The 19537-nt window shown below is 35.5% G+C and overlaps 1 protein-coding gene across 5 annotated transcripts in view; it reads right to left on the reverse strand.

Moving 5' to 3' along the window:
- Window positions 1-19537, reverse strand: part of LOC140497226 (phospholipid-transporting ATPase ABCA3-like) — a 309351-nt gene that overhangs the window by 7646 nt on the left and 282168 nt on the right. For all 5 annotated transcript variants that reach the window (XM_072597909.1, XM_072597910.1, XM_072597908.1 and 2 more), the window contains exons 27-29: window positions 8714-8901; window positions 3672-3842; window positions 3056-3246 (exon numbers count right to left, since the gene is read on the reverse strand). In XM_072597909.1, the coding sequence (XP_072454010.1) occupies window positions 3056-3246; window positions 3672-3842; window positions 8714-8901 (550 nt within the window). The remainder of the gene's footprint in view (window positions 1-3055; window positions 3247-3671; window positions 3843-8713; window positions 8902-19537) is intronic.

The raw sequence follows: 19537 nt of genomic DNA on the forward strand, positions 1-19537 counted from the left end.
GGGATGTAGTCAAAGCAGTACTTAAGGGAAATTTTGTATCTCTAAATACTTACAACAATGAAAAAGAGAAACAGTAGATCAATACTTTGGGCATGCGATTAAAAAAACTAGAAAAAATAAATTAAAAATCCCCATTTGGACAACAAAGTAGAAATCTTGAAAATCAAAGGAGAGATCAATAAACTTGAAAGATAAAAAGTTGAACTAATAAATAAAACTAGGATCTGGTTTTACTGAAAAAAGAAACCCAATAAAGTACATAAACCTTTGGTTAGTTTGATAAAAAAAAAAAAAGGAAAAACCCCCAAATTACCAACAACAAAAATAAATACCACCAATGAAGAAGGAATTAAAGCAATTATTAGGACCTATCCTATCAAATTATATGCCAACAAAACTGGAAATGTAAATGAAATGGATTAATATTAAAAAATATACATTGCCAAGATTAAAAGAAGACATACAATATTTAAATAATCTTAGAAAGAGAAATTGAACAATTCATAAATGAGCTCCTTAAAATAATCCAAACCTCCAGGTTCAGATGGAATTACAAGTGAATTCTCTAATGTTTAAAAAGCAATTAATTCTATACTATATAAACTATCTGAAAAAATAGATAAAGAGGCAGTCCTACCAATTTCCTTTTATGATACAAATATGGTTTTGATACCTAAAGCAGGGAGAGCAAAAAGAGAGAACAAAAGCTATATACCAATTTCCCTAATGAATACTGATGCAAAAAATTAATAAAATACTAGTAAAGAGATTATAGCACTATACCACAAAGATCATACACTATGTGCAGGTGGGATTTATACCAGGAATACAAGCCAATTCAACATTAGGAAAACTATAAGCAAAATAAACTATATCAATAACAAAACCAAACATAATATGATTATATCAATAGATGCAGAGAAAGCTTTTGGCAAAATACAACATCCATTCCTATTAAAAATGTGAGAAAACAGAAATAAAAGGAGCTTTTCTTAAAATGATAATTATTGTTGATTCTTTTCAGTCATGTCCAACTCTTTATGACCCCATTTGGATTTTTCTTGATAAAGATACAGGATTGGTTTGCCTTTTCCTTCTCCAGCTCTTTTTATAGATGAAGAAACTGAGGCAAACAGGGTTAAGTGACCTACCCAGGGTCACCCAGGTTCACCCAGCTAGTAAATATCTCAAACCAGACTGGAACTCATGATTAGTCTTCCTGACTTCACGCCTGGCACTCGATCCACTGAGCCATCTACCTGCACCTCAAAAATTAGTATCTAAAAACAAGCACAAGCATTATTTGTAGTGGGGATAAACTATCAACCTTCCCAATAAGATTAGTGGTGAAGCAGGATTGCCTGTTATCACCATTATTATCTAATATTTTTCTAGAAATGCTTGCATTTTATATGCCGGGTGGATCTTAGTGTCATTTGAAATTAGGAAATATCATTGCATGCTCCACTTGATAATTTATACATATATTGCACAAGATCAGGTTCCTCTACTTAAGTCTTATTTCAACTATTCATTAATTGTATATAGGTGATACTAGGTTCTCAAAGGTGGTGCCATGGAAATGTGCACTTCGGCAGTTCTAATAATGGTACCTATCTCACAGGGCTTTTGTGAGGATTAAATGAGATAATATATATATATATATATATATATATATATATATATGTACGTATATATATATATATATATATACACACACACACACACATATATATATAAAGAACTCTGTAAACTTTAAACTTATATAAATACTAGCTATTATGATTATTATAAATCACCTTGTATTATGAGATATATTTCTTTTGTTTCTTGTCTCTAAAAAAATTTCTATTTATCCTTATCTCTATGACAAAAATAGATGTGATTTTTAATATAGTATTTTATTTTTTCTAATTATATGTAAAGACAATTTTTAATATGCATTTAAAAAAATTTTTGAGTTCCAAATTTTCTCCCTTCCTTCCCTCCTCATCCTCTCCCTAAAATGGTAAGCAATTTGTTATAGGTTATGAATGTGTAATCATCATATGATTTTTAAAAAAATAAAAAAAAGAATTAGCAGTCTGATTTGCTTTGGTATTTAAAAGAAGAGGGAAAAGTGTGTAGGAATTATTCTTCTTTTGACTCAAATAATGAAGATAACATCCTATTCTATCCCATGAAAGGGGAATTATCATTGATATTCTGGATCTGAGGTCAAAAGACTTTTTGTTCAAATGCTACCTCTCCTTGTTGGGGAACAGCCCCCTCTCCAATAAGTTACTTCATCAGGCCACAATTCCTTATCTATTAAATTAGGAGCTTAGACTAGATCTCTAGGACTCTTTTCAGCTCTAAATCTATGATCCTATGAACTTAGGTCATTTAAAAATAACTAAGACAGGGTATGTGGCTGGGTTGATAATTAATAGTCTTTAATTTAGGGAATAAAACTGGTTGCCTTTTTCTTTGGCTCTCTAACATAGACAGAGGTTAAAGAAGACAGTTATTTCTTAGAGGAAACTGGAATGTTAGCAGCAACTTCACTTTCACGATCATAGCTGGGGTCAGATAACTGTGGACAGATCTACTTTCCTCCCTGTTTTGTGTTCCTAGGATGGTCATATGTGATCTGGCTGTGCATGACTGTGGTACTCCACCACATGCACTGAGTTATGTGATGGGAGAATATTGAGAGGTTAGGTATGTGAGTAGCCATACATTTTGTTTTGTGCTCCACACCTGTTGGTTCTTCACCTTCCTAGAACATACTGCGGAGGAAGCAGGTAATTAGCAATTGTGTAGTAGATGTCTGCAAAAACCTTCACATTTAGTCATAGTCATTCAGCTCATGATTAAGCGACAATTATTTTCAAGAATTCAACTCTAGTTCAATTCCCAAAGATAAAGTAACACTATAATTGGCTAACATGAACTGTGGGCAGGCCATGTACCCCATCTTCTTTTTTAGTATAATTAGTGCTAAGGAATTCCTGGGAAAAACATGTACTTTCAAGGCACCCCATAGAGAAAGTCTGTGTGCAAGCTATAGTACCTGGGAAGGTCACCGTGATGTATCCCTTGAAATATTGCAGCGCAGTCTCTATATTATCCCTCTTGATCTTGGCCACTAGAGTATATCCCTTGCTAAACTTGTTCTTGAGATATTGAGGACTGCCTAGGCACTGGAGCTTCCCATTTGCCATGATGGCTAGTCTAGTGCACAGCATCTCACATTCCTCCATGCTGGGAAGACAAAAAAGATCAAAGGTGGATCCCCATTCCATGGGAAGCCCGGGGCCCAGACATAGACAGGGGTTATGACCTCTCTGGAGAGGTCAGTCTTGGTATTGCAGGTACCCAGGGCTGGGAGCATGACTGGAAAGTGAATGCTCTCAGGATCTGTGTGTTTAGCACTGAGAGGAAGGGAAGATACCTAAATTTGCCATGGGAACTTTTCCCCAGATTCCCTCTGTTGTTAGTTCTAGAGACTACAGCCCAGTGACCCACATCTAAGTAACCTGGTGTATTTCCCCTGTCAGAATTAGAAAGTTCTTTCTCCTGGTTAGCTCCTCCAGGAAGGTCATCAGCTTATGTTTTTGACCCTAATCAAGTACCCATTGTCTCCACTACAGTTCCTATTAGACCCTGAGCAGGAGATTGGTCCATACCTATGGGAGCTTAGGACAATGGCTTTCCCAGATTCACGAGTCTGTGTTATCATGTCCCAGAGCAGATGTCGGGCCACAGGATCCATGCCAGTGGATGGTTCATCCAGGAAGATGACTGATGGGAATCCAACTAGGGCAATAGCATTTCTCAGCTTCTGTTTAGTGCCACCACTTCAGGAAGAAGAAAGCAAAAAAGCAGGGGAAGGAGAAATAGAAAGAAGAGATTGTAAATGGCAATAATTCACAGGGATTCCTTTCCAAAGTCCCAAAGGACACTGTCCAAGCATGAGTTGATGTAAATCTAACCAAAGCAGCAAACTCCAAGCTCCCCTTTTTGTTTGTCAACATTTTCATTTGAAATGTCAAGAAGTGAGCCCTATTTTTGTACCTGACCCTGGAAACAATATCTTTTACACTATATGTATAGCTTGGCTATGTAGACATTTAGATTGTCAATAAACATTTTTAAATAGTTATTATGAGCTAGGCATTGTGCTAAGTACTGAGCATATGAGAAGTCATAGCTTCTGGAGCTCCTTCAAGTGCTTCCAGATGATGGGCATAATTCTCTAGGCCTGCTAAGCTTCTGGTCTTACACTAGCTACTGATATGCTGGTAAAAGTACCAACATTCTCATGAGAGTCAGAGGACAATCACGAAGCAGTTATTCAATTTTATTGCTGTTGCTTCCGGAGGAAAAAAACCTCAATTTCTGATTTGACTTCTCGCCAAAGTCTTGTTTCATCCTTGGTCTTTAAAGACTGGAGATGCTAAATGTGGTAAAAGTTATGATTGTTCTCTTAAGAAACTTAATCTTAGCACATATTCAAAGTTATCAATGGCCTTGGATCAATGTGACCATTACTGGGGAAATTGTAATGGATGGAGATCACTATAATGGATTATTTCTTATACTTGCTTATGTATTTAATGACTTTGGAATGTGGCTCTTACTGGAAAAAGCTACCATTATTACAGAGGGGCAGCAAAGGTGGAGACAGCAGAAAACAAAATTGAGTTTGAAGTTATAAAAGACTATAGAAAAAAAAAGCTGCCCTGCTCTGCTTGAAAGGCCAGCTGCAAACAATTTGAGAAAAAAAAAAAGCAGTTGTTTTTCTCAGGATATAAAAGCCTTCTAAATTGCCTATTTTAGAGGAGTTCTCCCTTTTGAATTTCCTCCTATAGCTTCTTGTTACTAAATAATTCTTCTGACTTGAACTCTGAATTTTAAGCTATGGTTTTCTTCCACATGTTGTTATCAATACTTTCTTAATTTTTAAAGTAAACATGTCTGTGATATTTTTCTAATTGTTGGGTAGTCTCCCCTCTTGCAGATTTCTTATGAACCAATACTTTGGTGCTCCCCAAACTGTGCTACCTATAGTACGAAACTCCTCTATGTCTTCTTGTTCTGGCACAGCTGCTAATCTTCCCTTTGTTTTCTTTAGTGTCATTTCTACTTCCTCATATAGTCTAACAGAGACTGTGATTCAAATATGGAAGCTCCACTCTCACTGATGGGGAAAATAGTTTTTATTGAAATTTTGATTGATTTTTTTCATTTGTTATTATTCACCCATTTTCATCATTAAATGTTTTCAGGATGGTTTAGCAATTAATCATGTCTTACACCAAATTTTCTGTAAAGTCATTTTGCTTTCTTCTTTATATTTTATAAGGCAATAGTGCCTTATCATTTTCTTTTCTTTGCATTTATTTTATAATGCAACACTGTCTTATACTCTTCCTCCTTAAGATTTGGCAAATGATTTTATTTTTCTATATTGGTATTACCTTTGGCTACTCTATCTAATAAGCTGGTAAAGAAATCAAATGTTCACTGTCTAAGGCAGTTGCTTTGCTCTTTTGCCTGTTTATTATGGCAATTGCTTGATACTAGCTAAATTTCCAAAAGAAATTACAGTAGTTAACATCAATGTCTGTTATTATCCATTTTGTTTTGTTTTTCTACCAACAGCTTGTTTAAACAGGTCAGATTGGGATGGCAAATTAAAATAACTTGAGATATTATGTACTCAAATGACTTCATTGGAGCCATGATCTTGGATGTGGATGTTCCTGTCATTGATACAGATTAAACTTGCCCATCTTGTGTGACTCTTGCTCTTTTCTTCCTGTAAGACAACTACAGGAGCAGTGCTTAGCATGCTAGAGGCCTTCATTCATGTCTCTTGATTGACATTGTTGAGGATATTAGTGGAATGTCAGCTATTTGTTAGTTCAGCCCATCTTTTCTGATCATTCATTTCTTTGATAACATGCTTCATTCAATTTCTTCTTCATAGTTTTTTCTCTATTGTGTTGTAATCTACTCATTACCTTCTTAGTGTTATAGATTTTAAAACTTAGCTTATATTACAGGGGTATTTGTGAATCATTAAGAAAACATGAGAGTGTATAGAGTACATATAAGCAGTAACCTGGAAGTGAATTGCTAAAAAAAAAACAAAACCTGTCAAGGATAATTTACTAATGTCAAATATACACATATAGATATAGAAAGTTACTGATTAGCACTGTTGATTTATTGATTAGAGAAATGCAAATTAAAATAACTCTGAGGTACTACCTCCACACAAATTAGATTGGCTAATATGACAGAAAAGGAAAATGATAAATGTTGGAGAGGATGTGGGAAAATTGGAACACTAATCCACTGTTGGTAGAATTGTGAACTGATCCAACCATTCTGGAGAGCAATTTGGAGCTCCCAAAGGGCTATAAAACTATGCATACCCTTTGATCCAACAATACTACTACTTGGTCTGTATCCCAAAGAGATCATAAAAAAGAGAAAAGGACCCACATGTACAAAACTATTTATAGCATCTCCTTTTGTGATGGCAAAGAATTGGGAATTATGGGGATGCCCATCAACCGGGGAATGACTGAACAAGTTGTGGTACATGAATGGAATACTATTGTGCTATGAGAAATGATGAACAGGAAGATTCAGAAAAACCCTGGAAAGACTTATATGAAGTGATGCTGAGTAAAGTGATAAGAACCAGGAAAACATTGCACATACTAACAGCAAAATTGTACAAGATTTCTATGATAGACTTAGCTCTTCTCAGCAATACAATGATCCAAGACAATTCCAAAAGGCTCATGCTGGAAACTGCTATCCACATCCAGAAAAAGAACTGTGGAGTCTGAATGCAGATCGAAGCATACTATTTTCACATTTTTTATTTTTTCTTTCTTGTGGTTTTTCCTTTTGTTTTGATTCATCTTCCGCAACATGACTAATGTGGAAATATGTTCAATATGATCCTACATGTATAGCCTATATCAGATTGCATGCCATCTTGGAGAGGGGGGAGAGGAATAAAGGAGAAAAAAATTAGGAACTCAAAATCTTATAAAAGTGAATGTTGAAAACTGTCTTTACATGTAATTGAAAAAATACTATTAAATGGGAAAAAAGGAAGTTACTGATCTGATAAGTAAAGCTAATATCTTGAGTAAGCACTGAAATATGACTGCAAGGAGGTCCAGGAGGTTACCATGATACCAAGATGACAAGAAAAGACAATAAAGAAATCAAAAGAAAATTTTTGTATGCAAGATGCATAAATTCCTCTTAGATAGTGTCTAAAAGGTACAGGGAAATAGAACTTTCTAAGGCACTACAGATAAATTTCAACTGAAGCTGTGAATTTTCTGTAATACGTCTTCTGCAATATTTCTTGAACTGGCTATTCAATCAATCTCAATCAGTCAACAATCATTCATTAAGCATGTATTATGTTGTCAGGCACTGTGATAAACATAGAGATACAAAGAAAAACCATAAATAGCTTATAATCTTTGTACTCTTAAGTGGGGAGAGAACATGTATATATTTAGCTATATACAACACAGGCACATGTATGCGATAAATACAAGGTAATCTTAAAGGAGATCAATTTGTAGTTGAGGAAACTGGGAAAAAATTCTCTCATAGAAGGTGTTATGTTAGCTGAGTCTTGAAGAAAGCTAGAGATTTTAAAAAGTGGTGGTGAAGGTGTAGAGCAAAGAGATGGATATGGAAGAAAGACCATCACATACATGGAATAATAAGTAGGCTAATAGTGCTGGATTGCAGAGGATATAAAGGGGAGCAATATAAAAGAAGACTAGAAAGATAGATGAGGTTGAGGATGCAAAGAACTTTAAAAGTCAGACAGAGGAATTTATATTTAATCCTAGAGGTAATAAGGAAGCACTGGAATTTATTGAGTATAGGGGCAACGTGATCTAAGCTGTGTTTTAGAAAAATCATTTTGGCAGTTGTCTACTCTAATTGTTCTCATGAACTATGAACTTTGCAAGAACATATGAATGAAATTTTGTGACTAAAATGTTTTGAAAGTCAAAATCACTAGTTCTAAGCTGTCATCTCATGTTGGCATTTCAAGTCAAACCAACAAGCTTGTATCTACTATGCACCAGGCACTATGCCAAGTGATGGAGATGTAGAAAAAGGCAAAAAATAGCCCTTGTCCTCAAGGAGCTCACTTTCTAACGGGGAGACCAGTGCAAGCAAGTTGCACATAGGATACAGTGCAGTGAAGATGATTGTAGGATACCCTAGCATTGAAATGGATCAGGAAAGGTTTCTTGCAGAAGATGGAATTTTATCTGGGACCTGAAGAAAGTCAGAGAAGTTTTGAGAGATGAGGAGTGAGGGCATTTCAGGCAAGGGGGACAACCAGTGAAAACGCTTGGAATAGGGAGATGTTGTGTCATGTGTGAAAAACAGCAAGGAGAGTAGTGTCATTGGATTGCTGTATACATGGAGTTGGGGGTGAGGTAGTAAGGTATAAGAGGACTGGAAAGTTAGAAAAGGTCCAGGATATGCTTTCTTAACTAATCTTCAATGACTTTCAGAATCCCTCAATAGCCAAGGTGTTACCACACTGTCCAGGAGAAGGATATTCTCATGGATTATATGGTCAAGGTACTTGATGAGGATCCTTCAGATGAATTTCCCCTTCAAAGGGGAATTTTAAAATAGTGCCTGGAAAAAGTCTCACCTATAGGTTTTTGTGAGTTTGTCTGAATGGAACTCCATTAATAGCATCTGAAGAAGTCGGTCTACATACTGTTGGATATAAGACTCAGGGATTCCTCGGAGGCGTGCATACATCATTAACATTTCCCTCCCTGTCATATGATCCAGGAGAGCATCAGCTTGTGGACAGTAGCCTATTATCTTTCTCACCTGAAATGAAAGAATAGTCTCAGGCAGTAAATCCATGTCGTAGCTTGGGTTTAATGAGAAAATCACATTTTTTTCATGCTAACCCCCTCCCCTCCCCCAAATAAGGTTTAAGATATAAAATGTCAACTTCCCAAGTCTTCCCCTAGTCAGGCTGCTTTTCCATTGTGCTCCCACCAGCCCTATACTTTGCTATCAGGGCTTTGTTTTCAGTTCATATGGAGCCTGTTTAAATGGTTTGGTAGTATAGGTATTCCCAATAGGATATACTGAGTAAATAATCACTGAGTCAGTGACTACTGAGCACTTTCTACAGGCAGATATTATTTTAGGAGATACATATTTAAAAAAATAAACCATAACCTCTTTTCTTATTGTCAAGGAACTTGCAGTCTTCTAGGAGGGGGAGAAAGAATGAAATTAAAATCATTTCATAGAATATATGACAGGTAAAAGAGTCATAACAGATAATTACAACAGTGGACAGGAAAAAAGGGATACTTAATTCCCCTTCTTTTTTAAAAACATATTTTAATTCCAAATACTCTCCATCTCTAAAGTCCCTTCTCCACTCACTGAGATGGCAAGAAATATAATACTGATTATGCATATTAAGTCATGTGAAACATGTTTCTATATTGGCCATACTGTGTGCATGTGTGTATTTGTGTGTGTGTGTGTGTGTGTGTGTGTGTGTGTGTGTGTGTGAAAGCAAGAAAAGCAAGGGAAAAATGCTTCCATCTACATTCAGCGTTCATCAGTTCTCTCTCTGGAGATGGATAGCATTTTTCAAAATGAGACTCTATACTGATCAGAGTAGCTAAATCTTTCACAATTGGTTATCTTTACAATACCATGCTTACTGCGTACATTGTTTTCCTACTCTTCTTACTTTGCTTTGCATTAGTTCTTATAAGTCTTCCCAGATTTTTCTGAAACTATCTCCTTCAGCATTTCTTACAGCATAATAGTATTCCATCTCAAACATACATCACCACTTGTTCATTCCTCATTTGATGAGTATTCCTCAGTTTCCAATTCTTTGCCATCTTGAAAAGAACTGCTATAAGTATTTTTTTATGTATGAATCCTTTCCCTTTTTCTCTGATCTATTTGAGATATAGAGCTAGTAGTAGTATTTGAAGGTAAACAGGTATGCGCAGTTTCATACCCTTTTGGATATAGCTCCAAATTATTCTTCAAAATGGCTGGACCAATTCATACCTGTACCAACAGTGCATTAGTATATCTATTTTCCCCACACCTCCTCTAGCACTTGTCATTTTCCTTTTCTGTCATATTAGTCAATCTGACAGGTACAAGGCGGTATTGAATAGTTATTTTAATGTGCATTTCTCTAATTATTAGTGATTCAGAGCTTTTTTTTCATAAGGCTATTGATAGCTTTGATTTCTTCTTTTGAAAACTGACTTTTTATATCCTTTGACCATTTATCAATTGAGGAATGGTTCTTTTTTTCATAAGTTTGGATTCATTCCCTATATATTTGAGAAATGACTTTTATCAGAGAAATCTGAGGCACAATTTCTGGTACAATTTTCTGCTTTTCTTCTAATTTTGGCTATATTGGTTTTGTTTGAGCTAACTGTGTTAAATTTAATGTAATCAGTTACGTATTTTACCTCCTCTGAACCTCTGTCTCTTGTTTGCTTATTAACTCTTCCTCTATCCATAGTTCTGACAAGTCATTTTTTCTTGTGTTTCCCTAACATGCTTATGACATCACCTTTTACATCTAAATCATGTACTCATTTTAAGTTTATCTTGGTATATGGTATGAGGTATTTGTCTGTGCTTAGTTTCTGCCAGACTGCTTTCCAGGATTTCCAGCAGTTTTTATCAAATAGTGAATTCTTGTTCCAATCAAGTTGATCAAACACTAGGTGACCTTGGTCGTTTACTTTTATATATTGTGTAACTATTCTATTCCATTGATCAACTACTCCCTTTGTTAGCCAGTACCAGATTATTTTGATAATTCTGCTTTGTAGAATAATTTGAAATCTGGTGCTGCTAGCCCACCTTCATTCACATAAACCCCCTCCCCTCATGCCCCATTGATTCCCTTGACCTTTTGCTTCTCTAGCTGAATTTTACTACTTTTTCTTAGCGCTATAAAATAATTCTTTGGTAGTTTGATTTGTATAGCACTGAATAAGTAAATTGGTTTGGGTAGTATTGTCATTTTTATAATATTGGCTTAGTCTACTCATAGACAATTAGTATTTCTCCAATATTTCACTTGTGTGAAAAGTATTTTATTACTAGGTTTATATAGTTCCTAGTAGGTGGTTCCTATAGTTCCTTGGCAGGTAGATTCTCAAGTATTTTATAGTGTCTGAAGTTATTTTAAATGGAATTTAAAATGGAATGGTAACAGAAATGCTGATGATTTATGTCTTTTTCAAAAACCTGCAACTTTGCTAAAGTTGTTCATTGTTTCTACTTATTTTAAAGTTGATTCTCTTGAGTTATCTAAGTATACCTTCATATCATCTGCAAAAAAAGCAAGAGTTTGGTTTTCTTATTGCCTATTGTTTTTTTTGTCTGTTATTGTTATTTATTTTTTAACATTAAAAAAAATTGAGTTCCAAACTCTCTCCCTCTCTCCAAACCTCCCTCCACTCACTAAGAAGGCAAGCAGCATGATACTGATTATACATTTGAAATCATACAAAGCATATTTCCATATTAGTCATGTCACAAAAAAACACCAGGAAAATAAAAGTGAGAAAATTATATTTCATTTTGCACTCAGGAGTTCATCAGTTCTCTTTATGGAGGTGGATAACATTTTTCATTATGATGAAAGCCCTTTGGAATTGTCTTGGATCACTGTATTCAGAGTAGCCAAATCTTTAACATTTCTTCATCATTACGCTACTGCTGTTACTATGTACAATGATTTACTGGTTCTGCTCAGTTTTTTCTGCACCAATTCATGTAGGTTTTCCCAGCTTTTTGTGAAACCACCCCCTTCATTATTTTCCTATAGCACAATAGTATTCCATCATATACCACAACTTGTTCAGTCATTCCCCAACTTATGAGCAGGCCCTAAATTTCCAATTCTTTGCTACCACAAAAAGAGTTGTTGTAAGTATTTTTGCATATATAGGTTCTTTTCCCTTTTCTTTGACCTCTTTGAGATACAGACCTAGTAGTGGTATTGCTGGGTCAAAGGGTTTTGCAGTTTGCTAGCTCTTTCTGAACAGTTTGACATTGTTCTCCAGAATGGTTGAACTACAGTATAACTCCACCAACAGTGTATTAATATATTTATTTTTAATTATCCCTTCCATCATTTGTCATTTCTGAGAGGTGTGAGAAGGTACCTCAGAGTTGTTTAAATTTGCATTTCTCTAATCAACAGTGATATGGAGCATTTTTATATGATTTTAGATAGCTTTGATTTCTTCTGAAAACTGCTTGTTTTTATGCTTTGACAACTTATCAATTAGAAAATGGCCCTTATTTTTATATATTTGACTCAGTTCTCTGTATATTTGAGAAATGAATGCTTTAGAGAAACTTGCTGTAAAATTTTGATAATACTTTATTTGACTATAGTTGCTGTTCAGTTATGTCTGACTCTTTGTGACCTCATAGACACATCAGGCCCTCCATCATCCCCCACAGTGTGTTCAAGCACATCTTCACTCCTTCCATGATGATATCTATCCATTTCATCCTCTACTATCCCCTTGTCCTCTTGCTTTTAATCTCTCTCAACATCAGGGTATTTTCCAATGAATACAATTTTCTCATCATGTGGCTAAAGGATTTAAACTTTGGCTTCAATACTTGACCTTCCAATGAACAGTCTAATTTCTTTAAGTGTTGACTGATTTGACTTCCTTGCTATCCAAGGGCCTTTAAAAAGTCTTTTTTCAGCATCACAATTTGAAAGCATTAATTCTGCCATGCTTAGCTCTTCTTATGGTTCATACAATCTTACTAGAAAAACCATAGTTTTGATTATATGGACTTTTTTTGGCAAGGTGATGTCTCTGCTTTCTAGTATGCTGTCCAAATTTGCCACAGCTTTCCTTCCAAGGAGCAAGAATCTTTTAATTTCATAGCTACAGTCACCATCTGCAGTGAACTTTGAGCCCAAGAATATAAAATTTAACACTGCTTCTATTTCTTCTTCCTCTATTTTTCCAGGATGTGATGGTTCCAGTTGCCAAGTTCTTAAGGTTGTTTTTTTAATGTTAAATCTCAAACCAACTGTATCAATAAGCACCCTGACATACACAGGGGGCTTGCTATCACGAGTTCTTTTATTTGCTTCTCTAAAAGGAAAGGCAACTTTTGAGGGGTTAACAATCACTTTAATGAAACACAAATACCATTCCTTTAATCAAGCGCATATATCATTCACCTAATTCATGGGAGTCAGCTCCCTGAACTTCAAAAAAAATATAGAGGAATCAAAGATCAATAGACATGGCTTCCTCTGCCTGACCATAATCAATACATACATTATAATTCGACAGGTTCAAATATCTGACCATAGTCACAAGGGAGGGAAACACCAATATCTGGGTTTTCCAAGTCTGGGGGCTCCTTAGAGGCTCCCTAGAGTCTTCATCGGGTCAGCTCCAAAATAAAACCATACCTCAGAGTCTTTCCATACTTTTTAGAGCCAGAGGCCATCACATCTCTTGAGAACCAGTGCTTCATTAATAAAAGTCATGGACCTTCCTATAAATCTTCCCAGGCCCAACAATAGGTGGGAAAGATCCTCCTTAATCACATTATTCAGAGGTAAAGCAAAAAATTCTACTTTGCTTGGCTTTACACGAACTTTTACACTCTCCTCTTTCACCCTCATCAAGAAGCTTCTTAATTCTTTTTCACTTTCTGTCATCAGGGTGCATATCTGAGTGTGTTGATATTTCTCCCAGAAACCTTAATTCTAGCTTTTGGTTCATATAGCCTGTCATTTCACATGATGTACTCTGCATGTAAATTAAATAAAGAAGGTGACAACATACAGCATTGTACTCTTTTCCATGTTAAACCAATAAGTTGTTCCATGCTTGGTTGTAACTGTTGCCTCTTTGCCCACATACAGGTTCCTTAGGAGATAAGTAAAATGATCTGGTACTCCCATCTTTTTGAGGACTTGGCACATTTTGTTGTGATCCACACAAAGGCTTTAATGTATTCAATAAAGCAGAAGTATATGCTTTTGTGGAACTCCATATGCTTTCTCCACAATCCAGTGATTGTTGGCAATTTGGTTTCTTGTTCAGGAACCAGCCCACTCTCCTAGTAATCCTTGCTTCACATGCTGCTAAAGTCTAGCTTGCAGAATCTTAAGCATAACCTACTGGCATGTGAAATAAGCACAATTGTATGGTAATTTGAACATTACCTAGCATTGCCCTTCTTTAGGATTGGGATGCAAACTGGTCTTTTCAAATTTGGTGGCTACTGTTGAGTTTTCCAAATTTGCTGGCACATTGAGTGTAGAATTTTAGCTAAGCTGAAATTCTATCATCTTCCCTAGGTTTATTGCTAGCAATGCGTTCTGAGTGCCACTTGACTTCATTCTCCACAATATCTGACTTTAGATCAGTAACCACATCCTTGTGGTTATTGATGATGTTAAGATCTTCTGTAGGTCTTCTGTGTATTTTTGGTATCTTTTCTTAATCTTTTCTTCCATTTTTGTCTTTTGTCATGCCCATTTTGCATGAAATATTCCCTTGATAGTTCTAATTTTCTTGAAGATAATTTTAGTCTTTCCCATTCTATTTTTTTCTTCTATTTCTTTGTATGGTTTATGTAAGAAAATCTTCTTATCTTTCCTCACTATTCTCTGAGATTTTGCATTCAGAATGGGTATATCTTTCCGTTTCTCCTTTCACTTTCTTTCTTTCCTCAGCTGTTTGTAAAACCTCATCAAGCAGACATTTCAATTTTTTGCTCTTTTTTTCCTTTGGAATTTTTTTTTTTGCTGCCTCTTGTAAAATATGGTAAACCTCTATCCACAGTTCTTCAAGCACTCTCTGTATCAGAATTAATCTCTTAAAACTATTTATCACTTTTACTTCATATTCATAAGGGTTGTTATTTAGGTCATATCTATACAGTCTGATGGTTTTCCCAACTTTCTTCAATTTAAGTCTGAATTTTCCAGTGGAAAGCTCATGAGCCATAGTCAGCTCTAGGTTTTGTTTTAACTTACTGTATAGAGCTTCTTCAGCTTTGACTGCAAAGTATATAATCAATTTGATTTCCATATTGGGCATTTAATGATGTCCATGTGTATGTAGGGTCGGCTTTTGGGATGGTGAAAAAGAATGGGGGATCAGAGACAAAATACAGAAAAAAGGCAGAGACTTCCCTGAGATCTCCCAAATTCCCCTCATAATAACTTGAAAATAAAGCCTCAAAACAAATTCTAGAGTGACAGAACCCACAAGAGGATAGAACAAAACAATTTTACAGCTCAAGACAACTTAGAAGGTTGGCAGGAAAGATTTGTTGCACCAGGGTGAGAGTGAAGCACAGTCCAGTGCAGGGTTTGTGGGTGCAGACCATACCCCAGCAAACTAGAAGCAGGCCGTGGGAAGAACTGAATCAGCAGTGGCTCCTTCCAAATTTCTTAGCCCACAAATGATAAGGAGGTTGGACAACTGGTCAGAAGGTAATTCCAGGGCTCCCTTTGCTGCCGCTGTGGGCAGGAATCTGTTGCATTGTCCATACTGGGATTCAGGTCATAGTTTCAGGGAGAGGAGGAGTACTAGCATACTAGAGTACTAGCCTACCAGGGGAGCAGGGACTCTGGCCATAGTTCCAGGGCAGAAAAGAATGGTTGGGGTCACTGACACACCAGAGTATAGGCCAGGAGAATAGTAAACATGCCAATCATTAGATCATACCATCTTGGAAGAACTGAAAGCTTACAGACTCTCAGAAATAGCTTTGAAAATAGTTGCACAAAAACCCTGAAGGTTGGGAAAGTGTGCTCTCCAGTCCAGAAGCTGAGTCCCTCTTTAGAATAGAGTTGAAAATCAAGCAATAGGCTGGAAAGGGAGCAAACAGAAGAAAAAATTCTATAAGAGGTTACTATGGTGATAAGGAAGGTCAAAAGATGCACTCATGTTTCAAGTCACAACTGCTACATCCAAAATCTCAAAGAAAAACATGAATTTCTCTCAGGTTATAGAACAACTCAGAAAGGATTTTAAAAACCAAGTACGGGAGGCAGGGGAAAAATTCAGAAGGGAAATGAGAGTAATAGAAGAAAATTATGAAAAAAAAGTCAGCTGCTTGGTAAAAGAGGTGCAAAAAAAATATTGAAGAAAATAACACCTTAAAAAACAGAATAGGCCAAAGGGTAAAAGTGGGACTAAAATCCAGTGAAGAGAAGAATTCCTTGAAAAGCAGAATTGGCCAAATGGGAAAAAAAAAGTATAAAAATTCACTGAAGGAAATAATTCCTTAAAAATTAGAATTGGGCAAGTGGAAGATAATGACTTTATGAGACATCAAGAAACAATAAAACACAATAAAAACATGAAAAATAGAAGAAAATGTGAAATTTCTAAATGGAGAAATAACTGACTTGAAAAATAGATATGAGAGATAATTTAAAAGTTATTGGACTCTGAAAGCTATAATCAAAGAAACAACCTACACATCATCTTTCAAGAAATTATCAAGAAAACTGACCTCATTTTCTAGAGCCAGAGGGTAAAATAGAACTAGAATGAATCCAGTAGTTACTTCCTAAAAGAGATCCCAAAATGAAAACTTCCAGGAATAGTATGCCCACATTTTGGAGTTCTTAGGTCAAGAAGAAAATATTGAAAGCAGACAAAAAAATTCAAATATTGTGGAACCATGGTCAGAATAATGCAAGATGTAGACGTTATACATGAAAGGATTTGAGGGCTTAGAAACTGATATTTTGGAAGGCAAAGGATCTAGGATTACAACCAAAAATCACCTACCCAGCAAAACTGAGTATAATAACCCTTCAGGGTAAAAAATTACATTCAATAAAATAGAAGACTTTCAAGCATGCTTGATGAAAAGAGAACTGGATAGAAATTTTGACTTTCAAATACAACATTCAAGAGAAGCATGAAAATATTAACAGAAAAGAGAAATCAGAAGAGTTTCAATAAAGTTAATTTGTTTACATTCCTACATGGGAAAATGATACTTGTAACTTAAAAACTTTCTCAATACTAGGGTAGTTAGAAGAAGTATACATAGAAAGAGGGCATGTGTGTGAGTTGAATATGATGGGATGATTACCTAAAAACATTAAATTTAGGGGTGAAAAAGAGGAATGAACTGAGAGAAAGGGAAAGGGAGTGTATTTTGTAGGGTGGGATAAGTTATCTCACATAAAAGAGACTAGCTTATACAATGGAGGGGAAGATCTTGAAGGTGGTGATGGGGAAGTGAATGATTCTTACTCTCATAAAAATTGGCTCAAAGAGGGAATAACATACATACTCAGTTGGGTATGGAAATCTATCTTACCCTATAGGAAAGTAGGAGGGGAAGGGCATGTTTGTGACTATTAGAAGGGAGGGCAGATTGGGGGAGGTATAAGTCAAAAACAAAACACTTTTGAGAATAGACAGTGTTAAAGAAAAGATAAGAGTAGGATAAACAAGTTTGGGGGGGATAGAAGGGAAGAAAATACATAATAATCGTAACTGTGAAAAAATTTACAGCAAGTTTCTCTGATAAAGACCTTATTTCTCAAATATATAGAGAACTGAGTTAAATTTATAAAAATAAGAGCCATTCCTCAGTTGATAAATGGTCAAAGGATATGAACAGGCAATTTTCATACAAAGTAAAGAAAGCTATCTATGATCATATGAAAGAAAGCTCTAAATCATTATTGATTAAAGAAATGCAAATTAATTCTGAGCTACCACCTCACACCTATCAGATTGGCTAATATGACAGAAAAGGACAATGACAAATGTTGGAGGGCAAGTGGGAAAACTGAGACACTAATGCACTATTAGTGAAGTTATATATTGATTCAATCATTCTTGAGAGCAATTTGGAACCATGCTGAAAGGGCTAGAAAACCATGCATACCATTTGATCAAGCAATACCACTACTCAGGCTGTATCCCAAATTCATGAAAAACAAAACCAAAAACAAATAGACATATAAAGACATATAAGAGACATATAAAAACAAAAAAATTAAAAAGGAGGACCTCTATGTGTATAAGTATTTATAGCAGCTCTTTTAGTGGAAACCAAGAATTGAAAATTGAAGGGATGTTTGTCCATTGAGGGATGGCTGAAAAAGTGGTTTTATATGACCATGATGAAAATACTATAGATATGATGATCAAGATGTTCTCAGAAAAACCTGGACTTACATGAACTGATGCAAAGTGAAATGAACAGAACCAGCAGAACATTGTACAAAATAATAGCAATATTGTAAGATGATCATCTGTGAATGACTTAGATATTCTCAGCAATGCAAATATCCAAGACAATTCCTAATGATGAAAAAAGCTGTCCACTTTTAGAGAAAGAACTGGCTGAAGGATATGAACAATGCATACATTTTCTTTACTTCATTTTGCTTGGGGTTTTTATTTGGTCTGTGTTTTCTTTAACAACATGACTAATGTGGAAATATGTTTTGCATGACTATACATATGACTATATATGTATACGTAACCTATATCAAATTGCTTGCTTTTCAATGATGGGGGTAGGAGGGGAAAGAAGGAGGGAAGGAGAGAATTTGGAACTCAAAATTTAAAAAAATGAATGTTAAAAATTGTTTTTATATGTAATTGGGGAAATATTAAATCATTAAAAAAGTGTTTTCTATGATCAGTGAGTTACCTTGACAAAACTCTATAAGTATCCAATTCATTTTGTACTCAAAGGCCAAATTTGTCTGTTATTCCAATAATCTTTTGATTACCTTCCAGGGTCCTATGTAATATTATCTTCATAGCATCACACTTACCTTCCATCACCAGACATATCTGTAGCTGACTTCTTTTCAGCTTTGGCTCAGCTTCTGACCAATGGGGCTCATCTTCTGGTGTCATATCTTCTATCATTTCAGTACTGTCTATGGTGTTTTCTTGGCAAAAATATTGGAGTGTTTTGCCATTTCCCTTTGCACTGTATCACTTTTATTAGAACTCTCTACTATGACCTGTCTTTGGTAGCCCTGCGCAGCATAGCTTGAGGTTTCATTGAGCCTATACAAGCACCTCTGCCACTAGCCAGTGATCCAGAAGGGGTTGTCTATGCATGGTACCTTTATAGCAAAATGTATTTTCCCTAATTATCTCTATTAATTAATTCTACTTTTGCTTTTGCTTTGTCTGAGATCATGATTGTTTCCCTTGCCTCTTTTTTTTAAATGTCAGCTGAAGCATAATAGATTCCACTCCATCTCCTTATTTTAACTCTGTGTATGTGTCTTTTAGTTTCAAGTGTGTCTCTTGTAACAACTTCTGGTTCGATTCTGGTTTCTAATCCATTCTACTATCTGCTTCCATTTTATAGGTGAATTCATCCAATTCACATTCACAGTTGTGATTACTGTAAATTTCCCTCCATTCTATTTTCTTCTGTTTATATTTCT

This window comes from Notamacropus eugenii, chromosome 3, assembly GCF_028372415.1.
Source record: "Notamacropus eugenii isolate mMacEug1 chromosome 3, mMacEug1.pri_v2, whole genome shotgun sequence".
NCBI lineage: Eukaryota > Metazoa > Chordata > Mammalia > Diprotodontia > Macropodidae > Notamacropus > Notamacropus eugenii.